At 43.1% G+C, this 25,828-nt stretch overlaps 2 protein-coding genes across 8 annotated transcripts in view; one reads left to right on the forward strand and one right to left on the reverse strand.

Moving 5' to 3' along the window:
* XPC (XPC complex subunit, DNA damage recognition and repair factor) overlaps positions 1-19,036 on the reverse strand; it is a 28,368-nt gene extending 9,332 nt beyond the window's left edge. For 4 of the 7 annotated variants that reach the window (XR_004001327.1, XR_004001326.1, XR_004001325.1 and 1 more), the window contains exons 1-15: positions 17,894-19,036; positions 13,235-13,442; positions 12,064-12,179; positions 10,341-10,464; positions 9,535-9,619; positions 7,881-8,038; positions 7,558-7,678; positions 5,739-5,828; positions 4,140-5,033; positions 3,484-3,644; positions 3,270-3,351; positions 2,637-2,771; positions 1,781-1,950; positions 1,291-1,384; positions 404-493 (exon numbers count right to left, since the gene is read on the reverse strand). Coding sequence is in view for 4 of the 7 variants with exons in the window: in XM_030570133.1 (XP_030425993.1) it covers positions 404-493; positions 1,291-1,384; positions 1,781-1,950; positions 2,637-2,771; positions 3,270-3,351; positions 3,484-3,644; positions 4,140-5,033; positions 5,739-5,828; positions 7,558-7,678; positions 7,881-8,038; positions 9,535-9,619; positions 10,341-10,464; positions 12,064-12,179; positions 13,235-13,442; positions 17,894-18,008 (2,643 nt within the window). In the remaining 3 variants the exon portion in view is untranslated. Of the gene's footprint in view, positions 1-403; positions 494-1,290; positions 1,385-1,780; positions 1,951-2,636; positions 2,772-3,269; positions 3,352-3,483; positions 3,645-4,139; positions 5,034-5,738; positions 5,829-7,557; positions 7,679-7,880; positions 8,039-9,534; positions 9,620-10,340; positions 10,465-12,063; positions 12,180-13,234; positions 13,443-17,000; positions 17,090-17,893 lie in introns of all 7 variants that reach the window. The other 3 variants (XM_030570134.1, XM_030570136.1, XM_030570135.1) reach the window with 3 other exon arrangements.
* A 67-nt stretch (positions 19,037-19,103) lies between these two features.
* LSM3 (LSM3 homolog, U6 small nuclear RNA and mRNA degradation associated) lies at positions 19,104-25,370 on the forward strand. Its single transcript, XM_030570139.1, has 4 exons — positions 19,104-19,209; positions 21,494-21,604; positions 24,513-24,608; positions 24,958-25,370. Exons 1-4 carry the CDS (start codon positions 19,189-19,191, stop codon positions 25,036-25,038), a joined length of 309 nt encoding a protein of 102 aa, XP_030425999.1. The 5' UTR covers positions 19,104-19,188; the 3' UTR covers positions 25,039-25,370.
* Positions 25,371-25,828: the final 458 nt, after the last annotated feature.

Consider the following 25,828-nt stretch of genomic DNA (forward strand, 5'->3'; position numbering starts at 1 on the left):
AGAGAGGACAGCAATGGTGCTCAGTTAGCTTCATCTGTTATGACAAGCCCAGAAGTGTGTTCACAGGCTGCAATTAACATATGGAAAGGCCAAAGTGAGCACTAGACAAGTTACAATGTTAGGTATATTTTAAAATGAATTGACAAAACATTTAGTTGGGCTTCTTGGCCCCCCCCCCCACCTTTGACCATCACAAGGGTCAAATCCTGCTCACAGTCATTTGAGCTGTCCCATGAGTAAGAAGAGATTGTAAGAACTGAGGGGAAAAATCAGACTCAAGAATCCAGTGCAAATTCCACTGCTACCATTTTCCTGACAGGTCTTAGCACTGCCTGGCAGGCAAATTCTGCCTTGGAAAACTCCTTAGTCCTTACTGGTAGCAGATATACACACGGATTCTTACCTTTCTGCAGTAGCGTTGCTTCAGTCTCTCTCTTATGAGAAGTCCTTTTGCCAGCAATTTCCAGTTCCCCAGTGCTCTCTTCTCTCTTTTCTATGTGCAATTGTTATTTCAAAAAAAGAAATCCTTAAAGTCAGGAATTCTGATATATTCAGAACCATACAAACACTCTTTGGTGTTTAAACAAAACGGATAAATTCTGTATATTAATTGAAATGTATTGCATCACTCCTGAGCATTCAAGAGGCCTATTTACCAAACATTATATTTTAAGAGGTATCTGTTTGTACAGGAATCACTGTATTTATTCCATCATATAACTTTATACCATTTTACTCACTATCAGCACTGCAGCCAGTATGGCTTTTTGCAAAGTCACATCTCACAAGCCCAGCAGTGTCAGGATTGGTCAGTACTTGTATAGGAGGCCCGAAAAGAACATGTCAGTAGATGCTGCAGGATATGGGGCATTCGTCTCAGAGTCATGAATTGGGCACTTTTCTCAAAGTCAGTACTGAATCAATGCCCCACTAACCAGGACTGCTGGAAGGGCCATCATCTGGATTAAATACAACACTGATGTCATAGTCATTTATCATTTTTGAATGAGCAGGACTGCTGGCCCTCGTTCCCTGGCAAATTCCAACTTGGGTAATTATATTGTGCCTAAAATTTAGCCCAGGATATGGACAGAGTAAAGTGCTTTGGGATCCAGCTGGAAAAGTGGTTCTACTGAAATGTAAGATTGTGACCACTAAACATTTACATTGGTTCAGCTTGTGTTTAATGCTTGCATAGCCCCCACGTTTGACTGTTATTTTATATAACTGTAAGTGAAGGTGACTTATTGTTCAATATAAAAACAAAGATCCTGTGAAAACAATTCTCACCTCCTTTTCCCTCTTTTCTATCTCTGCCTGCTCATTCTCCCAGGCTGCGATGAGCACCTCTTTGTATTCTTCACAGACTATGTAGCCATCAGTACTGGAAAGGAGAATACATTCACCTATCAGTTTGTGCACCCGCAAAACAGGCCAAGTGCTAGAGGAAGAAAGGAAGCCAGCCAATACATATCGATGCATCATAGACAGAAGACTACTGAGTATTGACAGAGAAAGCAGAGTATCTCACATGACGCATCTGCAAGGGTGGTTTCCCTACTCTTTCAGAGCAAGGGCAGGCTGCTAATGGAAATGAAAGGACAGGCTGTTGAGCTGAATTCTGTGATGTCATGTGCCACAGCTTACTCTGAGGTGTTCAGCCTCTACAGCAGCTGACAGTGAAAATGGCATGGTATCGCCCCTTAGCAAGGAGCACTCACCATACAGTTTACAAAATCCTCACAGGTCAAACAAACCAGAAAGCAGGCACATCACATACACTGGGTGCGAGTAGCCACCGTGAAAATCAAATCCAGTGATGGCTTGAACACAGTCAATGTCCAGTTTCCGTGCCACTCTATGCAGGTTGGGAAGCTTTAGCTGCACACAGCCTATTGGTAACATACAGGGCAGGAAGAGATACACGTTTCCATATTCATTCCGGGGAACCTGTTATTGAGAAATGAAAATAAAAAGTGAAGCTCATGCTCAGTCAGAAGATGAATGGAAATTTCTGCTCTTATTCAGAAATAGATACATTACAAGTGTCTGCTTAGTTATCCTTATTCTGAATGTCTGATTAGCGACACTCTGGCAACAAGTCTTTAATAGTCAGGACACAAGCCGTATTTTCAGACATTAGCCTACATTTTGCAACTACACTGACAACCCTGGTTTATGATTACCATCTGTGCTTCGTAACTAATTGAAAATTAAAAACGAAAATTAACCCAGAATATGGTAGGGTGTGAATTTCAAGCGGATTAACTATTCCCAATTTTTCTCCATAGGTGGATGCTCTTACACTGGAACAAGAGTGCCTTATTCCAAATTAACTTAATTCACTTCCAAAGTTAATCAAGAGTAACTCCCCATGTTTGCAAGCCCTGAATTGCAGGCACAGAACTCCATAATTATTTCCAATCATAAAAATGGAGGCCTACTTAAGGTTGGACTAAAATTTGGGCAGTTAACCAACATAATCTACAAATCCCAGAACTTTGCGATCCAGAAGCTGCAGACTGATCTACCACTAACACAAAGATGCTCTAGAAAAATAAAGCCTGTGTCTTCATTCCAGATTTTTCATTCATATCACACACACACACACATCCCCTCTCTTCCCTCCTGCCTACCCTTCCGTCGACTGCCACAGGAGGCTGATACTCTTCCGTCTGCCACAGGCCAAACAGCCCCAAATCCTTTTTCTCCCTGTTTGAAGGCTCTGCCAGTCGTGCTTTCCTTGCCTGGTTGGAATATCCTTTCACCATCTGTGTAAACATAATGGCTGCATTTGTCACACTTTAGAAACAGACACTAATCTGGGATCTCAGATTTTATTTGGGAGACCGAAGGAGAAGGGTATGGGAGGAAAAGAGTGCTCTTTCTATAGCTTTGACATCTGTAACTTACAGCTTATGCTTGATGCACCTAGGCACGTTGTGAGAAAGTTGGGGCCAAATCTTCTAATTCAAGGAAGGATCCTGGAAGGCTCAGAACAGAATCTAACGAGTGCAGTTCTGCTAGGCAGGAGACCTCCAAACAGGGATGGTCCCTGAGAGTGTGAAGAGCACATAGTGGAGTTCTAGTCAGAGCTGGTGCCTGGCTGGCTGATGGATCCACAGCAGCAGGGCAGCTCCCTGCAGCCTGGAGGGAAAGAATCCTCCCTACTACCCCCTAGTGCAAATCTTGTCTGTGCAAAAGGTATAAAAGCAAGGACTATGTATCCAGAGAGGGCAGTGCAATGACATCATTCCAAGCTCCCTTACCTTATAGGGCACTTCCCCAATCCTCACCACTCGAGCTTGCTTCAGCCAGGTGTCCCGGGAGTGCAGTGTGTGCACACAGTCTCTAAAGAGGCCAGAACAAAAGCAACTGTCTACACTCTTTCAATGGATTGCTAAAATACACAGAACTGTCTCGTTGATGTTCAGTTTAGCTACCTATATAAATTTTACAATATGACAAGCATGTATGTCTCACCTGGAATATACCGCCTCTCCTCTGCAGTATCCTATGATAGCAGCAGTCTCAGGGTAGATGGCCTCATATTTCAGGATATGCCTCTTCAATGCATAAAGAGGGTGATTTTTATACTCTCCAATGGCTGTCGGCAGCGGTTGGTCTTGAAGCTTAACTAGAAACTGCATGGCCCATGCAAATAATAGTGAATTTAATAGTCTTTTACACCAGCATTTTACAAGAAGAAGAAAGATTGTACTATAAACTTGATCCCCCCCAAAATCAGAAACCCATACAAAAGCAGGTAATCCAAATGACCACAGGCATCCCTGGTGTATCTCCTTTGGTGCTGATGGAATTACACCACAGATGAACTTGGTCCAAAGTGTTTAACGACAAGGGCAATGCTGTTCTATGTGACAAGTTACAAATGGGTCTGTCCTCTGCATTTGTTCTCTCCAGATTCTCTCCTAAACAGCCTGCATTTTATTTTATTTCTTGTAACTAACATATATACGTTCCCCTTAGTGACCCCAGATTTAACACACACACATATGAATACAGCAAATATTCTGGCACCAAATCCCAGCATCCCTTCTCAGGGAGTTTCGCCAGACTCGGGATGTCAGGATTTGGCTCTTGGTATGAAATGACCTGAATGTCTGGTGCCCATTTACCTCCCTTTCTTCCTTCTTCTCTCTTTCCACAAAGGGGCTTCTATATGGTTCCAGCGTGTCTTCCCACCACTGGGGATCCACACGACATTTCCTTGTCGAAGTCATCCATGCTGGGTCGTACCTTTGTGTTATGTCCTTTACGTGCCCATTGCTGTCAATCCCCACAATATAGGACACTGGCTTGGTGGCATATCTGAAACACAGAGAGGGCTGGCCAACGATGCCACGAACGCAGTCCACACACACCCACCTGTCTTCCCGCTCAACAAAGATTTCCAACCACTGATCTGTGCCTGTCACTTTCACCACCTCCTGCTCCTCATCATCGTCACTGGAGATGATTTTGTTCCTCTTCCTGGGTGTATTAGAAGAGCCTGGAGAAGCTGCTTTTGACAGCAACTGCTCATTTCCATCTGACTTCTTGGGCCCCTTTGATTCCAAAGACCTGGTTTTCCTGCTGTTTTCAACTGCTATCCTTGCTTTGTGGGGCCCCGATGATCCCCTCTGCTTCTTAGAGACAGTTTCAAAATCCTCATCAGAGAAATTACTGTCCTCCTCCTCCGAAGCCTCAAACTCAGAATCGCTGCCCTTGTCACTTCCACTCTCCTCTTTGTAAGACACTTTCAAGGTCACTCTTCGTGGGCAGTTGTTTCTGGGCATGTGTGCTCTTTCCTCTTCCCCCGGGTTGCTTTCATCATCACTGGATTCCTTTTGTTCCTGGCAATCCTTGATCACCTTTGACTTACTTTTCCTTTTGGTTCCAGAGGTGTTTGATTCCTTGCAATCTCCTTCACTCCCTGACAGAGTCTCCTGTTGTTTGGCTGCTTTGCAGGAGCTTTTTCTTGATGGAGCCTTAGGTTTTTTGGCAGAATGCTTCTTGCAGGAGTTCTTGCCCTGAAAACAAATGAGACTATCTTGATTTTTCTAGAGCAAATAATGTTTGTTAGACAAAGTCCAACTTCCACTAACTGGGCTAGGTGGAAGCAGAACAAAGCTTTGTGAGTACAGTACACTGCTGTTAATATGCAGGCTTTAGGGAACTATAAACCTACAGTCAAATAGCTGAAGAGGGCCATTTGGTGGGCTTCAAGAGGCTGTGCTCTGTGTTCCTAACCCCAGAGAAGGAAACACTGGCTAGATACATGGGGTGGCTGGCTTTAAAAGGATCTGAGCTTGTTAGTCAGTCTCCATCACAGATGTCACAGATGGAAAAGACCTATTCAATCATTCAGTCCAACTCTAGTATTTCATCCAGCCTAGTTTTAAAAGTGGTGGAAGAAATTCTACAGCTTAAATCCTTGTCTCAATCCCACCAGTTCAACTTGAGGTGTGGCTTTAAACTGATTTAATGTATAGTGGTGCAAAGGCTGTGTGGACACTCTTACTTAAGTTAGCTAAATCAGTTTAGCATCACACCTTAAGTTAAACCCTGGCAACTCTGCCCTAATACAGCTCATTGTCAGGAAGATTTTTCTGACATTCAGCCTAATTTTTTCTTCTTCTTCAACATCATGTGACACCTAACGATCATCCTCTGGGCCAGAGTGTGGCCCCTAAAATAGTCAATTCTTTTTTTTCCACAATTCCAATGAACCCTACCTTTCCTGCTGGCTCTTTCAGGGGTATGGGTCGCAGAGACAGCACAAGCCGGCACAGCAACTGTAACGCTCGCAGAATAAGTAAAAATATCTGTTTACGAAAAAAGAAAAGACTTGAGGTTAGGGATGGGGAGAGAGGGTTGGTTTTTTTTTTTGGTTTTTTTTTTTTTAAGTATGAACAGCCAGCTTAAAACCACATTGGAGCCAGATTTTAACCCAAAAGTCAGTTTCATCCAGATCTTTCAATGTGTGCTGATAAAGATTCATTTCAATTATCTCTAGTACTTACATTGCGCCCATTACCACAACGTCTGAATGTCTCACATGAATGTCTCACAGTATATGCATTTATCCTCACAACATCCCCATGTTATACATGAGGAACAGAGGCACAAAGAGGCTAAATGACTTGCCCAAGATTACAAAGGAAGTCTGTGGTGGAGCAGGGCCTTGCACCCTGTCCTCCCAAGTCCTAGTCTACTGCTCCAACACTGAACCATTCTTCCTCTCAGTTCCTCATTCCTGAGGTAAATGGAGCTAAAGAAGACAAAGTAGCACCTCTTTCAAGAATGGATTGACTAAATTATGTATGCTAACAAGATGTTACTATAAGAAACATCTACCATTCATGTGGACACTGCAATGATAGTTCAGCAACTGTAAACTAGTATCAGTGGTGACCGGCTGCCTGTTTTGTTATGTGGGAGTTCAGCAGAAATGGGGAAGAATAGATACATTCAAACCAGAAGCATTCAAACTTAGGGATGGTTCACTCTGTCTGTACTCCTCTCCCGCCAATGTATGTAAGCATGATTCCTCAGTTCCTACCTAGAGGTATTTCTACATCTCCAGCCACAGCAAAGACATTCTACAACTAGACCAAGGCTGCAATTTCCCAGGTTTCCAAGGACCATGATGGACTTGTGGGCAGAATACCTGCAAAATGGCAGTTCACATGTTGCTCTCCCAAAGGATGGGAAACCTTCCCTCAATGTTCAGTTTTATGCTCATGAATTGTTTTTCTTTAACCAGCAACCCCTATGTGAACTGGAAAGACATGACTCTAGTTTGCCCCCCTACCCCAGTTCCAAAGTCACAGGCTGACTTATTGCCAGATGCCTTAAAAAATAGTTGTCAGTTAAAGCCTTCAGGCTGCTCTAAATCACACCTGGCTGCCCTTGGCCTCAAGTGGTCATGCTGACTGCTGAGAATTGCCTCAATGCAGTGACATCTTGATCACAACTCTTTTTTCAGGTAAACCCCCTAAACTGGGGACCAAGAAGGGGCTGTGTGACCCCAGGAATTGCTTTACAAAAGAGGAGCTGGTTAATCTGTCTTTGTAGTTGCTTTGCACTGCCAGAGCAGACTCAGGGGTAATGATTTTGTAGTTGCTTTGCAATGCCAGAGCAGACTCAGGGGTAATGATTTTGAATGAATGCACATATTTATCTGTGAAGCCACCAGCATCAGGACCAATTACACATTAACCCAGTTGGATATTGCCTAGAACAGAGGGCCAAAAATCACCAGGTCTTCAGTTGGGTATAGCTTAGAACCAGGGCCTAATCACAGCAGGACCCCAGTGAGTGCTTGTTCAGGTTATAAGGCACATATGTCATTCAAAGCACAGAGGCTATGTTTAAAACAGAAAAAAATAAAAGAGAAATCTAAGGTCCAGAGATGAGATATCAGTTTTCTTCAAATCCAGCTCCACCTCTTGAACCTAACCTGCGACCTCTACAGCAGCAATACTGCCCCAGTGATCTGGCATCCAAACCCAGCAAGCAACCTCAGGAGCTTCCAGACTTCAAGGCACTCACATGGACCAACTCTTCATCATCTCTTGCAGCATAGATGGCAAAGCGCCTCTCTAAAGTGGACTGCAGGCTCTCTCGATCATCAATAGAGAGTTCAGTGTTGATAGTGAAAGTTGCAACAAACCTTGAAGAATGAAAAATTCACCTTAGTGTCCAGTTTCCTGAATGACTTCTTCATAGTTCACCCCTCCCTTAAAAAAAAAAGAGGGGGCGGATTTTCCCCAAACTAGTATTTAACAAGATAAATCACTTGAGCTTGTATGACTACACTCATCAACCTTGATCTCTCTCACCTGAGAGAGCTGGATTACAAGGGAGGTTCTTACCATTTCACCAAGTTGGAGAGGTAGAGAACGTCTATACGACCTGCAGGCACTTTAGTGAAGCGGGTGGGGATGACGGAAAGGCCGATAGCCTGAAGATCTGGCTGGTTGCAGACCCTGTTCCTATGGAAACCATTTGCTAGCAAACATAGTAGGTGAACCTGGAGGAGATAGAAAATAGGTTTTAAGATTGAAACAGCCAGTGTTTTTGGTATAGTTAATGACTTTACTCCTCTATCAACAGCCAGGGATAGGGCAAATACAAAGGCTCTTCAGCTAATACAAGCAGCCATATTAATTCAGGTGCAACACCATTACAGTTAACATACCAGCATGAATCTGACCCAATAGCTATATGAAGAAGGAGATGCCAAGATTCTCAAAGGAGTTGTGGCCACGTAAGCCAGAGGAGAACGTGGCCTTTTGTGACTACAATTTCTGTAGCCTCTATTGGAACAGCATAAAGTTTGTCTTTCAAATTATCAGTTCTAAGATCTTTGTTTCAATTCCCTCTCCATGACACAATTAGGGAAGTGAAATAAGGATAGCTAAAATAGGAGGAGCAGATTTTAAACTATACCTGAAATTAATGCACAATGAAATGCCAGTTAAGTTCCCTTTTTGACAGACGTGTCCATCTACCATCTGGAAACATTGATGAGCTTTGTTTAAACACTTCCCATCATTTGTTTTCTAGGACTAGGCACAAAACAGATAGAAAACCAACTTTGTCTCTTTTCCCTTTTGAAAGAACTGTCATTGCTTCACCTGAGAGCAGAAGCAATATTCATCTCCAAAGACAATTTCAAAGTCAAAAACTAGTTCTTATTTTAAATACTTTTCATTATACTGGATTTCCCACCCTTTTTCCATAGCCAGTACAGAAACAGAAGCTGGAAGGAGATCTGCCAATAATAAAACAATTGTAAAATCATGTACATATGCCTTCCTAATTTAACTCAATGTATCTAGGTACTTATCTGGCTACCCTCACCATATCTGTGCACTACACAATAATGGGTTTACTCTTGCAATACTCTAGTGAAGTAGGAAAGTCATATCCTTAGATCTAGCAATAGGAAACTGAGGCATAGAGGAAATCTGTGTCAAAACAGAAATTGAACCCAGATCTCCTCAGCCCCAGTGCCTTGAACACAAGGCCATCTTACCCTTCAGTGCTCCAGAAGAAGGTGATAAAGGCCCTGATTCTCAAAAGGTATTTAAGTACTTAACTCCCACTGATGTAAATAGGAGTTAGGTGCCTATATACCTTTGAGGATCTGGATCAAAATCCCTTTGGTGCTCATCAGTATCACCAGCCCCAAATGTGATGAATACTTTAACTCCATGAATATGACCAGGAATCACCCCAGTTCAGTAGCTAATCCTATACACACCACTGACATCGATTTTGTTCCTGAATTCCAGTAATGCAGATTCTCCAAGCAGCAGGGAATTCCATATGATGGTCAGAGAGAAACCTGTATGTGAATTTGATTGGAACTCTGCTTTCCTTTTAATTTCTAGGCATGTCCATGGATCATACAGATTAGAATTGGCTCTAAATGTCATTGTGCCTTTTCAATCACATACCACAACTGTTCCAAAATCTTCATGATCTGTACCCACTCTGCCACATTGCTTCTGTGACCCTCACCTTATGTGTATCTTCATGAACCTCCTTGTTGAAGCGTTTCATCATTCTCCGGAGATAGGTCTCAAATTCGGCTTTCCTTTTCTCTCTGCAAAGTGTTATAAAATAAATGAATGCTGTAATGCCCTATGGACCTACCATTCCAGATTCCTGACCAGGACTCGGAATAATCAAATGTGTCAGAGAATCAATTCCAGGTTTTATACGAAGACCGGTGCATGCTTTGGGAGAATTCAGTCAATTCTATGCAACAGTTATGAGGTGCAGATGTGATTAAAAAACTGTGAGCTCTTCATACCTTACTACTGAGACTTAGTGCCTTAATTTAAAGAGCTGTCAGTGTAAAAAAAGGTACAGCAAACTAACAAAAAATACTTAGTACTTATTTAGCACTTTTCATTAACTAACTACTCAACCCTCCCAATACCCATGTGAATTAGGAAAGAAAAATACAGCATACAGGTAACAAGATTCTACCTGTAACTAGGATTTATAGACCTATAAGACCAGATGTAAAATCTTAGCCTCAATACCCAAACTTGTGACAGGATATAAGAGGGCTGTTCCTAACTGAATTTACAGACAGGGTACTACTATATTAAAAAATCTTATGGAAATGGGAAAAGACAAAGAAGATATATGCCGGGGTGACTAACCTGTGGCTTCGGAGCCATGTGGCTCTTCAGAAGTTAATATGTGGCTCCTTGTATAGGCACTGACTCTGGGGATGGAGCTACAGGTGCCAACTTTCCTGGCTCTTCTGCTCTACGCACTGGTCTATGCTGCCTCCTCTGTATAACTGATCTTACCTTCTCTCTCTTTTCTTTGCCTGCTCTGGAGTTTCAATTTCTATCTCAACTGGTTTGCTGGGCAACACCAGTGCAGGAAGGGCAGCAGCTTCTCCTGACTTATCCAGGACAGGATCTTCGAGTTCTGGAAATGTAAAATTAAAATTAACACCCATGGAATCAATGACCCTGGGGAGTCTCTCCTCTCTAATTCATCTGTTCAAATGTAGCCAAAGTTGGACTGCCAAAAGTCACTGCCATTTGGTGTCTCTTCAGTAACCTATGTTAAATGATCGGATATTCTGTATCTAAGGTATTCACGGAATGCCAATCGCTTTAGTATCAAGGTATTGACTCAGTCCAGTTTCTAGAAGACAGCTCTCCCTTTCACTATACTACCATCACAATCAACCCCCTCTACCAGAAAGTCCATAGAACAAATAATTACTTCAAAATTGGGTTGAGGAACATTGGTGGAGCAGCATAAGGGAAGCTTTGCATTGCTACGGGCCGTGCTAGGTTTGTTGTGGGGACACAGCACTTGGGTTTCAGATCTGTCTCTATGGCACCGTACAAGTACACTACATTTAGACAGTTATTTGTGGAATAATCTTCATTAATATTTTTGTGGACTAGGTGCTCCACATTAGGTGGGAGCTGAAAATACAGCCTTCTCTACAGCACTGCAACCCTATTTAAAGTAACACCTTCTGGGACTCTACCATGCGTCCTGTGGTAGAGAGATATTATTACGTATTGTAACAATGTTAAAATTCTACCATAACCTTGGTATTCTCAACTTCACCCTCCAGCTTTTGGAGCTCCTCTTCCCTTGGTGCCTTAGTCTTAGTGAAAGATTTAGCCTGAATGTATCAGTTCAAAAGGACTGGCAAGACTCAGGAGTGTTTTTAAGTACAGAGTTCACTTCAGTAGGCATACATTTACAGCTACAATACAATACAATTCTGGTCTTCACAGCCTGGTTTGATGGCCAGCTAAATGGTATCTGACTGAATGACTTAACTTGCCCAGTCCCCATCTCTAGGAAATCACAGTCTGATTCTTCTGTTGGACTCATTCTAAGCTTCTCTCAGCATAAGGTGATATTTCATATTTACAAATAGTTCAGGAATTGCCACATATTGGGTAGCAGCATTGCTACACATGTTAATAGGTATCAGGTGCATAAAATGCAGAGCTGTTCTGCTCACGGACACTGGCAGCCAAACTAGGTGGGTCTTAGTAACACCAACTAACATACATATAAGGGTCCCTAGTGTCTTTCTGAGGCAGACTGAATGAGGGGCAGGATAGAGAGGTTCTGCATGAAGGAATCCTAAACTCAGGGGCAAATGCTAGGAACCTTGTGTTATTTAAGTAAGCAGCAAAGGAAATTCCAGAAAAGGGGTATGGCTGCTCTTTTAGCCACTGTTTGTGCAAGAATAATATGAGGCTAAAATGCCCCCTGCTGGTAAGTATATTAATTTTAATTTGGACCCATCTTTAAACACCCATGAACACTGGGATGTTCAAAATCTTGATCTGTATATTAGATTAGATTCTCTATAAATATTTATATGAGATTCCATTTTAAAAAAATCTATAGCTGTAATAGCGACTGTAGAAACTATCTGAATCCAAGAGAGATGTTGCATCAGAATCAAATAAATCATCACCGAGAACAACAGTATATGACACTATTTAGAGCATAATAGTTGATAAGGCCACTGTAAAAGGCTGTTACCTTCCACATCCTCCCACTCATCCTCACTTCCATCATCATCATCTTCATTCATTTCTTTTTTAATAGTGGACTGTCTCTTCAAAGTCATCTCCTTCTGAGAGGGGCTCGATAAAGCACTATATAGATTACAAAAGACAACAAAAAAAGGCTATAAGAGTGTGTAGTTTGTTTAAAAACTGGAGGAAAACAATATTAAAATAGAAAAACAAATACAATGTATCTGTATTAAAAATAACAGCTGCAAAGCCTTAAAATATTTGACAAAGCAAAGCACAAATGCAAAGAATGTATTTGTACTTGTAAAGTAAAACATCTTTGCCATAAATAGAGGGAGAACAGTAAATATGCAGAAATATTCTTCCCAGTGCAGTGTGTAACGTTAGGTCCCCATCTTGTAAGGATCTTCATGGAGATGGATACCTGCACCCTCAAAAGGCCCCAGGGAAATCAATGGGGCTCTACACAGATGCAGAGATTCTGTCTCCATATAACATTTTGCAGGACCAGGGCCTTACAGAATTCATGCATTGAACTGTTAATCTTGCTGAAGCCTCATCAGTATAAGAAGAATAGGAATTAGAACTGTGTCTGTTTTGCTATTTTAGTAAATTTTGTTCAGGTTGGCCAGTGAAACAAGATCGATCAGTTTCATTTCCTGCTATTAGTCCATATAAAAGCTTTGTATTAAAAAATGTCAATAAAATGTCATAGAATCAAAGAAGTGTAGGATTGGAAGGGACCTCAATAGGTCATCTAGTCCAGTCCCCTGCACAGAAGGCAGGATTATTACTTCCTCTGTTGCAATTTAAGCCGATTTCTTCGTGTCATAGGGTTACATTCCTCCTCCCTACCCTCATTTAAAGGGCAGACAAACCTGAATTTTCGGCCTAAATTACTTGACAACTTCCATACAAAATTACAATTATTTGCATTAAAACTTGGAAATGTCTCAAATATTAGCTTTCCACTTAGAATGAATTCCAACAGCCTGATCCTGCAAACTACCATGCACCTAAATAATTATGCTCAAGTGCATATTGGAACTATGAGGTTATTAGTGTGAGTAAAGGAACTTGTGTGTACATGCAAGATCAGGCTCTAACTAAAACACATTTAAAAGTGAATACAATATTGTTCCAGACTGTTAAGCTGATGCTGTAGATTAACTTACCTGCAGATCTCCCCTTTGTTATGATTCCCTTTGTTTTTTTCAGCTATGTTATTTTCCTCCTTTGCTACTGATTTTGCTCCTTTTTGCCTTGAAGATCTACCTGGTGGGCTATGAACTTCAGCATCACGATCTCCTTTCTTCTTATTATTTCCACTAGGAACTTTTGAAAGATTCTTCTTCATACTGGGCTTTTCCTCTTCAAAATCATCTGAAATGGATCAGAGGGGAAAAATATATGTCAAAGAGCAAAATCCTAGCTACACAGGCAGAGTAATAAAACTCCCAACAACTTCTAGGGAGCCAGCATATCACTCACAGGCTGAAAGGAAAAATGAAGGCTTAAAATGAACATACTGCCTATGAGAATATTTTCTTAACAAATGTGAAGTGTTTACCAAAAAGTGCATTTCAAGCAAAACCATCAGGGAAATATAGCAGCCCAATATACACAAGATATACAATAGCTGCCCTTACCTATGATGGTGGATGAAAAACAAATATTGTACTCAACTATCGCAAAAGGCTTTTTTCCCCAGACAAGTGGAATTTTGCAAGACTGATTTAAAGCACCTCTTTTCTGAAGATTCTCCCATAACAATAGCAAGACGCTTTCCTCATCACACCTGGGTGAAACAACAGTGCCCACTGTGATGGGTGCATTATGCACATATGAGATTGGATTGATGGGCACAATCCCCTCATGCACTGTGCCAAGTTTTTCTCCTTTTTTAGAATATGGCATGGTTCCACAGAATTTATTTTATTTGGTAGCCAGTATATAGGAATAGTTATGTCATATCTATAAGAGGTTTCCAAAGCCACTCTATGTAAGGAAAAAAAATGCCAGTTACCTAATCCCTTATGGGTTATTCCATGTTTCAGGGAGGCTGCTGGTGTCCAAGTGACACACACACTGTTCCTGAAAACACTCCGTTACTCTACTCATGCATGTAGCCCCTCTGAAGTAAATGCATAAATAATAGGGCTATTTGCATGAAGTCACTTACTGCTTAACTGTTTGCAGGATCAGGCCCACAGATCAATGTATTCTGGGTCAGTATGTTAGGGGGCTTATTCCTTCATTCTCTCACTTCCCTGGTCCTTCTCACATGAACAGAGAGAAACAAAACCCGAAGTCCAAAGGTGCCAACAATTCAATGTTTATTGGGGTGAACTTCCAGCAGGCATGATTCCAGTTTCCTTCCTTAGTGTCCCCCTTCCCAGCTCTGACACCACAGAGCCTTGCCGGTGTCCCTGTTCCTGTTCCCATCCCCTGTTCCCATTCCCCCTTTAGTAAAACATGATCCCAATTCCCCCATCCCCAGTCCCTGTTCCCATTTCCCTCCAACACTTCCGGATTGACTGCAGACTATATAGTAAAACGTGATTGGTTAAGGTATTGCTAAGCAGAATTCATTTTACTGAAATTTAACTAACCAATCCTAACATATTGTAACATCGTTATTTAACCAATTATATTCCACCACCTTCATTGGTTTACACCCACCAAAATTAATTATACAGCAGACAGGAACAATTACAGAACCAGACAGAAACCATGCAAATAAACATGCAGAAGAATATAGAAGTGAGGATTTCACAACTACATCTACACAGACATAAGGGTTTTCCAGCTGTGTCTACTGATAAGTGAGTTCTTGCCAGACAGGATGCTATCTTCTAGGCTCTTCCCTTTCTTTGGAGGTGATAGAAATATCAGGGCAGGATTGTATTCCTCATAGCCCAATAGCACCTTATTTCAATGAGACTAGTCTGGAACGTAAGGATGTGACCATACACTTCCCAGCTTATGGCTGCCTAACTACATCTTAGCTGACAGCCTTAGCCTGTCACAGTAAGAGAAGGCCATTCCACAGACAGTGATCTTTGAGTCTTTCTTTTATATCTCTATAACTAGCTAAGTGATAAGAATACACCTAAATTCTTAAAGCATAGGCCTTTGCAGACAGGCCTGAATATCTATTTCCTAACACAGCATAGCAGAGAAACACCAGTCAATGTAATTTTGAAGGAGCTGATTTTTTCCCCCAACGCTATGTTTATAATAATTTACTAGTTGAATATTCCTCTGCCTGTAGCTGTCTTTGTAATGATCCCACTTTGAAGAAAGCTTTGAAGGTCACTTTTAAATCATTTGCATGTGTAGACTAGCTGCAGGATTAGGACTTACATTTTTATTTCCTAATAAGTAGAGATTATCTGTTATAAAATTACAGCTTCTGGAAGTCTGAAAGAAGCAAGAAAACTAGAGAGATCTCTGTTAACTCTGCTCATCAATTTTACTGAAACAAGCTCTCTTATTTCAAGTCAGTTCACATACGACCAAGCAATTGCAAACCAGTGCAATTGTAAATATATATCAGAAGCAGAGTTGCCAACTCTTATGATTTTATTGCAAGTCTTGCAGTATCTGCTGTTCAAGGCACTGCAGAACTCACAACACCGGGGGGAGGAGGAGAGCTAAGGTACCAGCTTTGCACCCTCTTCATACTGGACTGCTATGGAAGCTAGAACGACCCCCAGCATAACATAGGCAGCCAAGCAAAACTTGAAAATGTGACCTAAATGTATGATAAATAATAAACAACAACAACACTTCAGAAGGCAAACAAGAAGACTTTATGTTTTTACAGTCTTGTGATTTTTAAGCCAATACCATGCATTCTGGGGGCCTGAGTCATGGGTTTGAACATCTGGGATTGGCAATACTGCAATGGTTGGTTGGCATCCATGATGGACTCAATTCTGAGACCAGTAACACTGGTTCAAATTCAATAAAATTTTTAAAAAGCAACCTTGAGAGAAAATTTACTGAGGAAAAAGGCCTTTGTACTTTAAACATTCCATTTAAAAAAGAAAAACAAAGGCCCCAATCCTGTGAACTGCTCTGTGACACCACACTCCTGGGCCCACAGAGTAGCCTCCTGTCTTTAATAGGGTTTTACATAGATACCAGGGTCCAATAATATTCTATCAAGGCCTACACCAATTCCAAACCATTATTTCTTAAATAGTGATTTTATGAGAGGCCTGATTTTTTGAGGCTCTCTGGGTATCTTCAGCTCTCACTGAACAGGAGTTACAGGTGCTGAGCACTTTGCAGGACCAAATCCAGTACGTTGGACAGAGCAGTCACAGAAAAGCAGGACACTACTCTGAAAATTTAGGGTCTCTCTCACAAGTTAATGAATGATACAGATTGCTTGGAACTCTCACTACATCATCTTCTACACCAGTGGTTCTCAGACTATTGTATTGGTGACCCCTTTCACATAGCAAACCTCTGAGTGCAACCCCACCCCATATAAATTAAAAACACTTGTTTATATATTTAACACCATTATAAATGCTGGAGGCAAAGCGGAGTTTGAGGTGGAGGCTGACAGCTCGCAACCCCCCATGTAATAACCTCGCGACCCCGAGTGGTCCCAACCCCCAGTTTGAGAATCCCTGTTCTACACCTATGTGAAATCCAGAGAGAAATAATACGCATGGAAGATGTGGTAAAGGAACAGAAGATACCATAGTATAATATTAAAGTACAAACCTGAGTGTTGGATGCACAAGAAATACAGGATCAGGCCTTAAGAGTTTATAGTGCAACTTTCAGTTAGCCTTATCCACAAGCAGATGTAAAATCAATCAAGTTCTACTATTATTTGCATTAAGAATGGTCTGAATTCCATGCTTATATTTTACACAGAGGATAATGCCCTAAAGATCTGTTGAAATGACACGCACTTACTAAAACCACAAGCTGCAATCCACCCTAGAACTTTTCATTCTTCTTAGTTGCACCTGCCAGACCAATTCATTTGATCCTGCCCTCGTTCACTGTGTCAAAGGAAAGGTTTAGACATCTTGGATTCTCTACAGACAGCACTAAGAACTTCGCTCAGTTCTAGAGAGAAAACTATCTTGCTTATGTAACATCTGTACAATTTAAATGAGGCATACAAAAAAAGTTAAATCAGTCATGATCACATGATTACATATTGCATAAGGGACAACATATCAGCAGATGGAGTTAAACACTAACACTATACTATTTAGTGGCTATGAAAAGAAATTGTGTTTTCAAAGGGGTATATCTGCTGTTTAATATTCCAAATGCTCTATTAAGCTCTAAACTGAAAACAGAGACAAAAACAATTCTAAATAAACTTTTTTTTTTGGGGGGGGGGGGGTAAACTCCTATAAAAACCCTGTAGGAAAACTGAAGTCACAGAATGAATGCAGCCAGAAATAAACACTAGGGGGGAAATTTGGTTTGTTCTTCACAATCTAATTAGAAATGCACTTTGGACAGCAGGCCAGAGGCTAGCAAAAACGATAACATTTAAATGAGGGAAAAGTCCAAAAAATCAAGTAAGATTTTGAATGTCCTATGGAAATATGGTACCAAAAGATCCTTCATCAGCACAGATGAATCATTTAAAAGTCATTTTTAAAGTAATTCCAAAGGAGCATGTTGCGGGGAAGGGGAAATCTCGCTGACCCCCTCCAAATGAATCTCCGTCCCCCAGTCTGCAATCAGGTGACAGGGGCTGCTTCTCCTTGATTTTATATTCTCCGTGATGCTTATGCAACTGCTTGCAACAGACGCTGGCGCAAGAAAGAGTCTATTTCTACACTCACCCTCTGCTTCTCGCCTGTGAGTTTGGGGGGCCCTGGTGGCTGCTGCAGCAGGCTCTCCCTTGAACTTCTTGCTGGCAGCCTTTCGCTGCAGGGAACCTTTGCGCTTCCTGCCCATGCTGTTTCCTCTTCAAAGCTGCGTCTGTCAAGGGACCCAACCAGAGACTGGCGGGGGGCACAAAGTAAACACGGCGGAGATGAATGCAGCCCCCCTCCTTTGGCAAGGCCTTTGCACGCTTGCGTACACCCTGTGGCCTCCCGTAGCTCCAGCAAAGCCCAGGGGAGGCTGGGCTTACACAGCCGGCTCCTACCTCTGTTCTCTTCTCTCCTCCCCTTCTACCTGACGTCTCTTCCGTCTCGGCCGGGTGGGCTGCAGCCCGCAAGGGCGGGAGATGGCGGCGCCGGTCACATCGCCTTTGTGCAGAGCTACCTGGGGCAGGATCACGGGGCTGCATTTGTTCTGCGCGGGGCGCTGCACAGGCCTGTCGGATGGGGCTTACTAACCGCCCCTTCTTGGCAGAGGTTGTGTCCGCTCTGCCCCAGTCCCAGGAACCCGTGCTCCGGGCTGGGCCAACGCCGTGTCCCCATGACGTGCCCCCCGGGACGGGAGTGACTGCGGGCAGGGGCTGGAGCGCTACGCCGGTCACACGTGCCAGTTACTTGTCGCCACTCAGCTTACAGCCCCCAGGCTGCCTGGCACTAACCCGTCCTGTGCTACCGCCACGCCCCGCGCGCCTGCCTGGGGGCAACGCTGCTGAAGCACCTGGCCCGGTCCCCGTGGGGCAGACAGGCCTTGGGCTGACCCACGCTGCCCATTAGACAGTAATTCCAAAGTAGCCTGTGGGTACGGCCGGGCAGGGCCTCAGTTTGCCCATCTGTAACGTGGGTCTTCGCCACGCCCTTCCCTTCGCGAGCCAGCGCTCATCCTACCCATTCCCCTGTGCGGGGGGGGAGGGGGCTGAGCCACGCCCACTGCCCGGCCCTGCTCACACAGAGCGTCTAGGGCAGAACAAAGGGTGATGGGGAGAGGCACCTAGAACAGCCCGGGCCACCCCCAGCTCCTCTCTCCACCGCCCCTGCCTGCCTCTGGAGCGCGCCAGCGCAGGCTCCGCCAAGCCCCGCCTCTGCCGGCCCGGCCCGACGAACAGCGCAACTGCCACTCTAGCCTCGCTTGGAGACCGCGCCACGCCCCCGCCCCTACGCAATGCGTGTCGTCACCACCCTCCCTTCCTACGCGCCGACGGCTCCTCGAGGGGCGGTAGATTCGCGCGAGAGGAGGCGGGGCTCGCGTTTGAAAGATGGCGGACGAAGTGGACCAGGTGAGTGACTCGCCCCTTTCTCACTGTTTGGCGGGAGCCACGTTTCGGGCCCGCCCCCTTCTGAGCTGGGCTTCAGTGTGGAGTCGCGCGAGGCTCTCTTCTCCCCCTCCCGGGGTTGGGTCCCCTCTCGTGAGGATCCCTCCCCGCAGCAGGGTCGCCCTCCCGCCTGGACGCCGCAGCTGTCGGCCCCCTCTCTTACTCCGCTTTTCCCCTATTCAGAGAGTGCCGGGGTGGTTAATGAATGGGGCTCATGGGGGGCAACCCAGGATCTACCCCGCCCTTCCCCAAAGCCCTGTGCCGCTCTTTCCACCCCTCCCCTTCTTCCCCCCTCGCTCTCCTCACTCACTTTCACCAAGCTGGGGCAGAGCGTTTCGGTTCAGGACAGGGTGTGGGATGCTGGCTCTGCGGGGGTCAGGCTGGAGTAGAGGATTGGGGTGTAGGAGGGATTTTGGGTGCTGGCTCTAGAAGGTTGGGGTGCTGGCTTCCACGAGACAGCACTTAACTTGGGTGGCTCCCAGTCGGTGGTACAGCGAAACTAAGGCAGGCTCCCTGCCTGTCTCGGCCCCATGCCACTCCCGGAAGGGGCCAGCGTGCCCCTGTGGCTCCGGAGGGGGGTATATGGCTCTGTAAGCTGCCCTGCAGCTCCCGTTGCACATAGCTTCCTGCTCCTAGTCCGTGGGAGTTCGGGGGCAGTGCTTGCAGGTAGGAGCAGTGTGGGGAGGGAGAACCGCCCTCCTGGTCATCACTGGTCCAGAGCATGCCTCCACCACTCCTGAGTCCTAGCTCAGCCAGAGGGGCTTGCTCAAGAGAGACATGAGATGCTTCCTTTTTCCTGGGTTAGTAAGCTAAGGCAGAGCAGGCAAAGGACAGTAGCCTTCAATTACATGAAGGGGGGGGAGGGGGGTTCCAGAGAGGATGGAGCTAGGCTGTTCTTAGTGATGCCAGATGACAGAACAAGGAGCAATGGTCTCAAATTGCAGTGAGGGAGGTCTAGATTGGATATTAGAAAAAACTATTTCACTAGGAGGGTGGTGAAGCACTGGAATGGGTTACTTAGGGAGGTGATGGAATCTCCATCCATAGAGGTTTTTAAGGCCCAGGTTGACAAAGCCCTGGCTGGGATGTTTTAGTTGGGATTGGTCATGCTTTGAGCAGGGGGTTGGAATAGATGACGTCCTGAGGTTTCTTCCATCCCTAATTTTCTATGACAGAGTGGAGGCATGACAAAAAAGAATTGCAGAAAGCTGTAGCCTTTGACATAAGGCAGACTGCATGTTCGTCATAGAACAGCAAATCTTTAACCTCTCACTACTGCATTTTACATCAAAACTTTTTCCTTTGTTTCAGTCTTTACTATGATCTTTGCTTTATTAAAAAAAAAAAAAATCTAACTTGAATTGTTCCTTGTGGTCTTAGTGCCATTTCAGTGCTGTTTTGTCTCCTGGAACCTTAACATTGTCAGTGCTATTATCAAGCTTAAGAGATGCATGGCTTTATGTTTCCTACTTTTATTGCAGTTTTTGTTGAAAGTGAAGCTGAAGGAATAATTGTGAAGGAATATAAAATACAGATATGGAGGGGTAGCCGTGTTAGTCTGGCTCTGTAAAAGCAGCAAAGAGTCCTGTGGCGCCTTACAGACTAACAGACGTTTTGGAGCATGAGCTTTCGTGGGTGAATACCCACTTCGTATTCATCCACGAAAGTTCATGCTCCAAAATATCTGCTAGTCTGTAAGGTGCCGCAGGACTCTTTGCTGCTTTTATAAAATACAGGACACTTACCCCAGTGACCCCAATCTCTTTGGGACAAGGACCACCATTTTGTTCTGTTTGAACAATGCTTAGGACAGAGGGGTCCTTTTCCGTGACTGGAGCTGCTAGGTGCTACAATAATACAAATAATAATTATCCACCAATGAGAACAGCATAGTTAGTGACAGTGTAAGCTTCTTTACATCCCCTGCTAAAGTATCTGAGATCTGACCGTGTGTGCTGTACTTTGAGGGCAAAAGATATATTTGGTTCCCTTTTTGTTCAGATTTCTGGCCTGTCCATTAAGACTGCCAGTAAAGGTCCCAATTGTGATGGTAGTGTGGACGTATAGGCCACCAAATGCTCGTCCTATGGTAATGATTTTTGGTTGCTCCTAGCTTGGCTGGATCAAATAACTGACCTGAAGGTGAAAGGTACTTTATCCTATCCCTGAGAGAGAGAGGACTGCTTTTGAACATAAAAGTTCAGAGGCTTTTGTGTATATTGTGAAAACTGCTTTTTATTTTTTTTAGCAACAAACAACAAATACTGTAGAAGAGCCACTGGATCTGATCAGACTCAGTCTTGATGAACGAATCTATGTGAAAATGAGGAATGACCGAGAACTTCGAGGCAGATTACATGTAAGTAAAACACTGTGGCAAGATTTAACATTGGTGTACTTTTAACTGTGAAATAGTAGATATAAAAGTCAAGGCAGCTTATACTCATAAAGGTTGGTTGCTTTGTGATATTCCATTCAAGTTCATTTTTAAGGTCTGTTTAAAGTATATAGAAATTTCTTTTGTGCCTGACATGTTATCTGAGCATGTCTTGGTATCTGAGCACCAATACCTGGAGAAGGTAGAAATCCTTGTCTTTTATTCTGTTATCTTAGAATGACAAGGTGCTGGATTTCCTTTCCTGCCATTACCAGTTGTCTTTACAACATGATGGTTTAGGAGAAATCCAGCTTAAACTAGTTTAGAGCAATGTTGCTTGTGGATAGAACACAGGACTGGGTCTCAGCAGACACCCAGGTTTGTTTCTTGCCTCTGCCACTGACCTCCTGAGTGACCTTGGGCAAGTCACTTCAGCTCTCTAAGCCTCAGTTTCCTATCTGTAAAATAGGGATAATGATACCAACCTTTTTATAAAGTACTTTGAGATCTGCCGATGAAAAGAGCTTTATAAAAGGTAGGTATTGAAACATTCTCTAAAAGTATTGGTATTTGGGCTCAAGCTGGTGTCCTACAGAAGTCTATTCTGTATTCAAGCAACTTTCAGTGATAATGACTTGCCCCTTACTCTCACAAGTTGATATCTGGCTTTTTGTCAGTCAAAGCATCCCTCCTGAACACTGCAATGTGGTGTAGTCCTCATCTTCAAAGTCCCAAACGGGCTATCCCAAGGATGATAACCTTGAAATGGCTTCAGCACTGGTGTGATTCATGGCGTGTTGCTGTAATGTGTTGTGAATGGTCATCTCTGATTAGTCCTTCGGAGTGCTACACTAGCTGAAATTCTTATGTGGCTTATTGAGTTGGCCCAGGTAGATCTAGTTTCAGTATGCATATTGGAGATGAGGGATGTAAAAGATTAACGCTGGTAAGCATAGTCTTACCGGTTAACTGCCTTAACTGTTATCCCGGAGCAGGCTCAGCCGCACTCCCTGCCTGGAGTGGCCCAAGCCATGCTGGCCTGATGGGCCCCAGCTGCTTAAACAGTTAACTGTTTAAATGACATGTCTTAAAATAATTTAAATGGTTAACTTTTTAAACAGTATTTACATCCCTACTGGCCATGATTGTATGGATTTTTACTGTTCATAAATAACTAAATTAAAAGGATCACATTAAGGCCTTTGTCTATATTGTTTTATGACATCTTGAAAGCTTGAAATCTGTTTCCTGTAGGAACTTTTATTTCATGAATACATAGGTGTTATGTCTTTGTACTGCTGGGTTCTACCTTGCTGGCTTTTTAATGGAAAAAGCTCATTGAATTTTCTAAGGAATACTTCAAATAGAATTACATAGTTAAAGGTGGAAGTCAGGGGTCAACATTTTGTCTGTTGTTCATCCACCACGTCATCACTGTGAAGCTCTGTACACATGAAAATGATAGTTCATGAAAGAGTTCCTTCACTTAGAGACAGTGCCAAGGCAAAATAACCTGCAAATAGAGCAGATACCACACATTTGTGTCCAATCTGTGATCAGTGCACACACAAAACCCACACTAGGTTGCCAATCCTGCAGCCTTATTCTTGTAAGCTTTCATTTATTTCTGTGGGGATCTTGTCTTAGGTGAAACCTTCAAGATTAGGCCCTATATATAGGGTCTTACCAAATTCACAGCTGGGAAAAACATGTTATGGACTGTGAAATCTGGTCTCCCCTGTGAAATTTGGCAATTGTAGTGCAGACCAGATTTCACATAGGGGAGCTGAAGAGTAGCAGCTGCTGACTGGGAGTCCAGTTCTGAAGACAGCATTGCCACCAGCAGCAACACAGAAGTGAGGGTAGCAAGGTATGAGGGGAGGAGGTCATCGCTTGAAGGGGGGCAAGGCCGGCCTAAAGGGTGGGCAAGTGGGCGACTGCCCAGGGCACTGTAGTCGGGGGGGCACTGTGGTCACCCCTGTACACACACAACCAGCTCAAGGCCCCTTTAATTGCTGAGCCTGGAGCTGGGTAGAGTCAGGGCTGGGGATGCCTCAGCCAGGGTCACCTACTGTACGCTGGGCTCCAGTTGTTAGTCCTGAATGGGGTGGGGCTACTTCTGGGGCCAGGTCAGGCCCAGCTCTGGGAACCTCCTCAGGCTACAGGAAGCTCTGCAGCTGCTGACTGGAAGCCAAGCTCTGAAGGCAGCACTGCTGAAATGAGGGTGGCATGATACAGTATTGCCACCCTCACTTCTGTACTGCTGCTGGTAGCAGCATTGCCTTCAGAACTGGGCACCCAGCCCGCAGCTGCCTTCCGGCTGCCCAGCTCCAAAGGCAGCAATGCAGACGTAAGGTTGGCAATACTTTGATCCCCTACAATAGCCTTGCAACCCCACTCCCACAATCCCATTTTGGGTTGAGACCCCCACAGTTACAACACCTTGAAATTTCAGATTTAAATGTTTGAAACCCATGAATTTATGATTTTTTAAAAAATCATATTACCATGAAATTGACCAAAATGGAACATGAATTTGGTAGGGCCCTACCTATATAACTTTAGTAATCTTAAACCTGTGCTACTATAATTTGGTTAAAGTATGTGACAGCTGAAATAACTATCTGAAAGAAAATTAATGTGTAAAAGTAAAAGTTGTACTGTGTTCACTAGTGCCAGTTAAATAAACACTAATGTTAAAATACTGGTATATCTGAAGGTCAAAGCAATTGATTATTCATTAGTCCAAGTTGAAATACACTAAGAAAAGGTACTTTCATTTTAATCAGTTTGTATTTGAACTGCTTTGATCTACAAATATTTAAACACTTTTTTTGTTGTGTGGTACAGATTGTAAAGAAAATAATTTAAACTGGTCTCATTCTCACAGGCTTATGATCAGCACTTAAATATGATTTTGGGTGATGTTGAAGAGACCGTGACAACAATAGAGATTGATGAGGAAACCTATGAAGAGATTTATAAAGTAAGGGTTTAAATGTACTTATGTTTGAGAAAAGAAAAACGAAAAGTACTTTCTAAGTTGAATGTTTTATCGAGTTAAACTTAAAATTGACAGATGAAAATTAATTTTTGATAGCTAGATTTGAGCAGGACTTGATTTAAAGCAACTTCAGGCAAATTGTTATCAAAGTAAAAGCTACAACAAACCTGCCTGCTAACTGTATTGCTCTGTGGATAAGACTCTAAGTTGTATTTCCTCAAAACTTGCTTTTTATAAACTTCTGATATCTATATCTTTGAACATGAATTTAAAGTTGATTACATTTCTCAGATGCATTATATAAATCATGCTTTCCTTTCCTTCCGCTTAGTCTACCAAGAGGAATATTCCAATGCTCTTTGTCAGAGGTGACGGCGTTGTGCTCGTAGCTCCTCCATTGCGGGTTGGCTGAAACCATAAAGGATTTTCCCTGGTTGGAAAGCTGCTCGCTTTGAGATAAGGCTCCTATTCAGATCACACTTCTGTGCAAAACTCTGTGCATATTTTTATATGATATTGTTGGTTTGTTTTTTGTTTTTTGCACCTGCTTGGCTTGTGGATCATTGAAAATAACCGACAAAAATGATGAAAGGATGGTATGAGGCAGTTTAGTTTTCGAAGAGTAAATTTAAATGTTATAATACAGGTGTCTGTCAAATCAGTAAATTAATCTTTTCAGTTTTACAATCTTGGCAATTGCTGAGTTCTGATCTTTTTAATAAATATGCTTTATCTTTTGGATTATTGATTTGTCATCAATTTTTGGTATATAAAAAATAACCTCTTCAACATGCATCATATTTACAAGTTACAACTTATTATGAAATTAAGTGAATTTATAGTTATTTTATGGAGGAGGTTAATACTTTTTTATGTTGCATTACATCTTTGTTTCTGCTAATTTTCAAGGGTTGCAGCTTGTACTGACTCTTTATACAGGGCACTGTTGTATCAGGCAGACAGAAGTGACTGTTTTGTGCCTAGTCTCTTAACATGTATCCTTGTGTATGCACATACAGTTCATGATTTCTAAAGTATAGAGTCTTCTGCTTTACACTGGGACAGCCCTAGTAACTATTATCCAAAATCAGTTTTGTCAAGATTTGTTGTCTGAAAATCAACCATTTGTGTTGACCATATGCATAAGTAGTTACCAATGTCTTGCAGTCTATTTGGAAGGTGTGATTCTGGTAGCTGATGGG

This window comes from Gopherus evgoodei, chromosome 7 (assembly GCF_007399415.2).
Source record: "Gopherus evgoodei ecotype Sinaloan lineage chromosome 7, rGopEvg1_v1.p, whole genome shotgun sequence".
Lineage (NCBI taxonomy): Eukaryota > Metazoa > Chordata > Testudines > Testudinidae > Gopherus > Gopherus evgoodei.

Excerpts from the sequence above, each read along its gene's own strand:
- LSM3 (XM_030570139.1), top strand. The coding sequence starts at position 19,189 with ATGGCGGACGAAGTGGACCAG. Across the intron at positions 19,210-21,493 it reads TGGCGGACGAAGTGGACCAG|CAACAAACAACAAATACTGT; the intron begins GTGAGTGACTCG and ends TATTTTTTTTAG. Across the intron at positions 21,605-24,512 it reads AACTTCGAGGCAGATTACAT|GCTTATGATCAGCACTTAAA; the intron begins GTAAGTAAAACA and ends TCATTCTCACAG.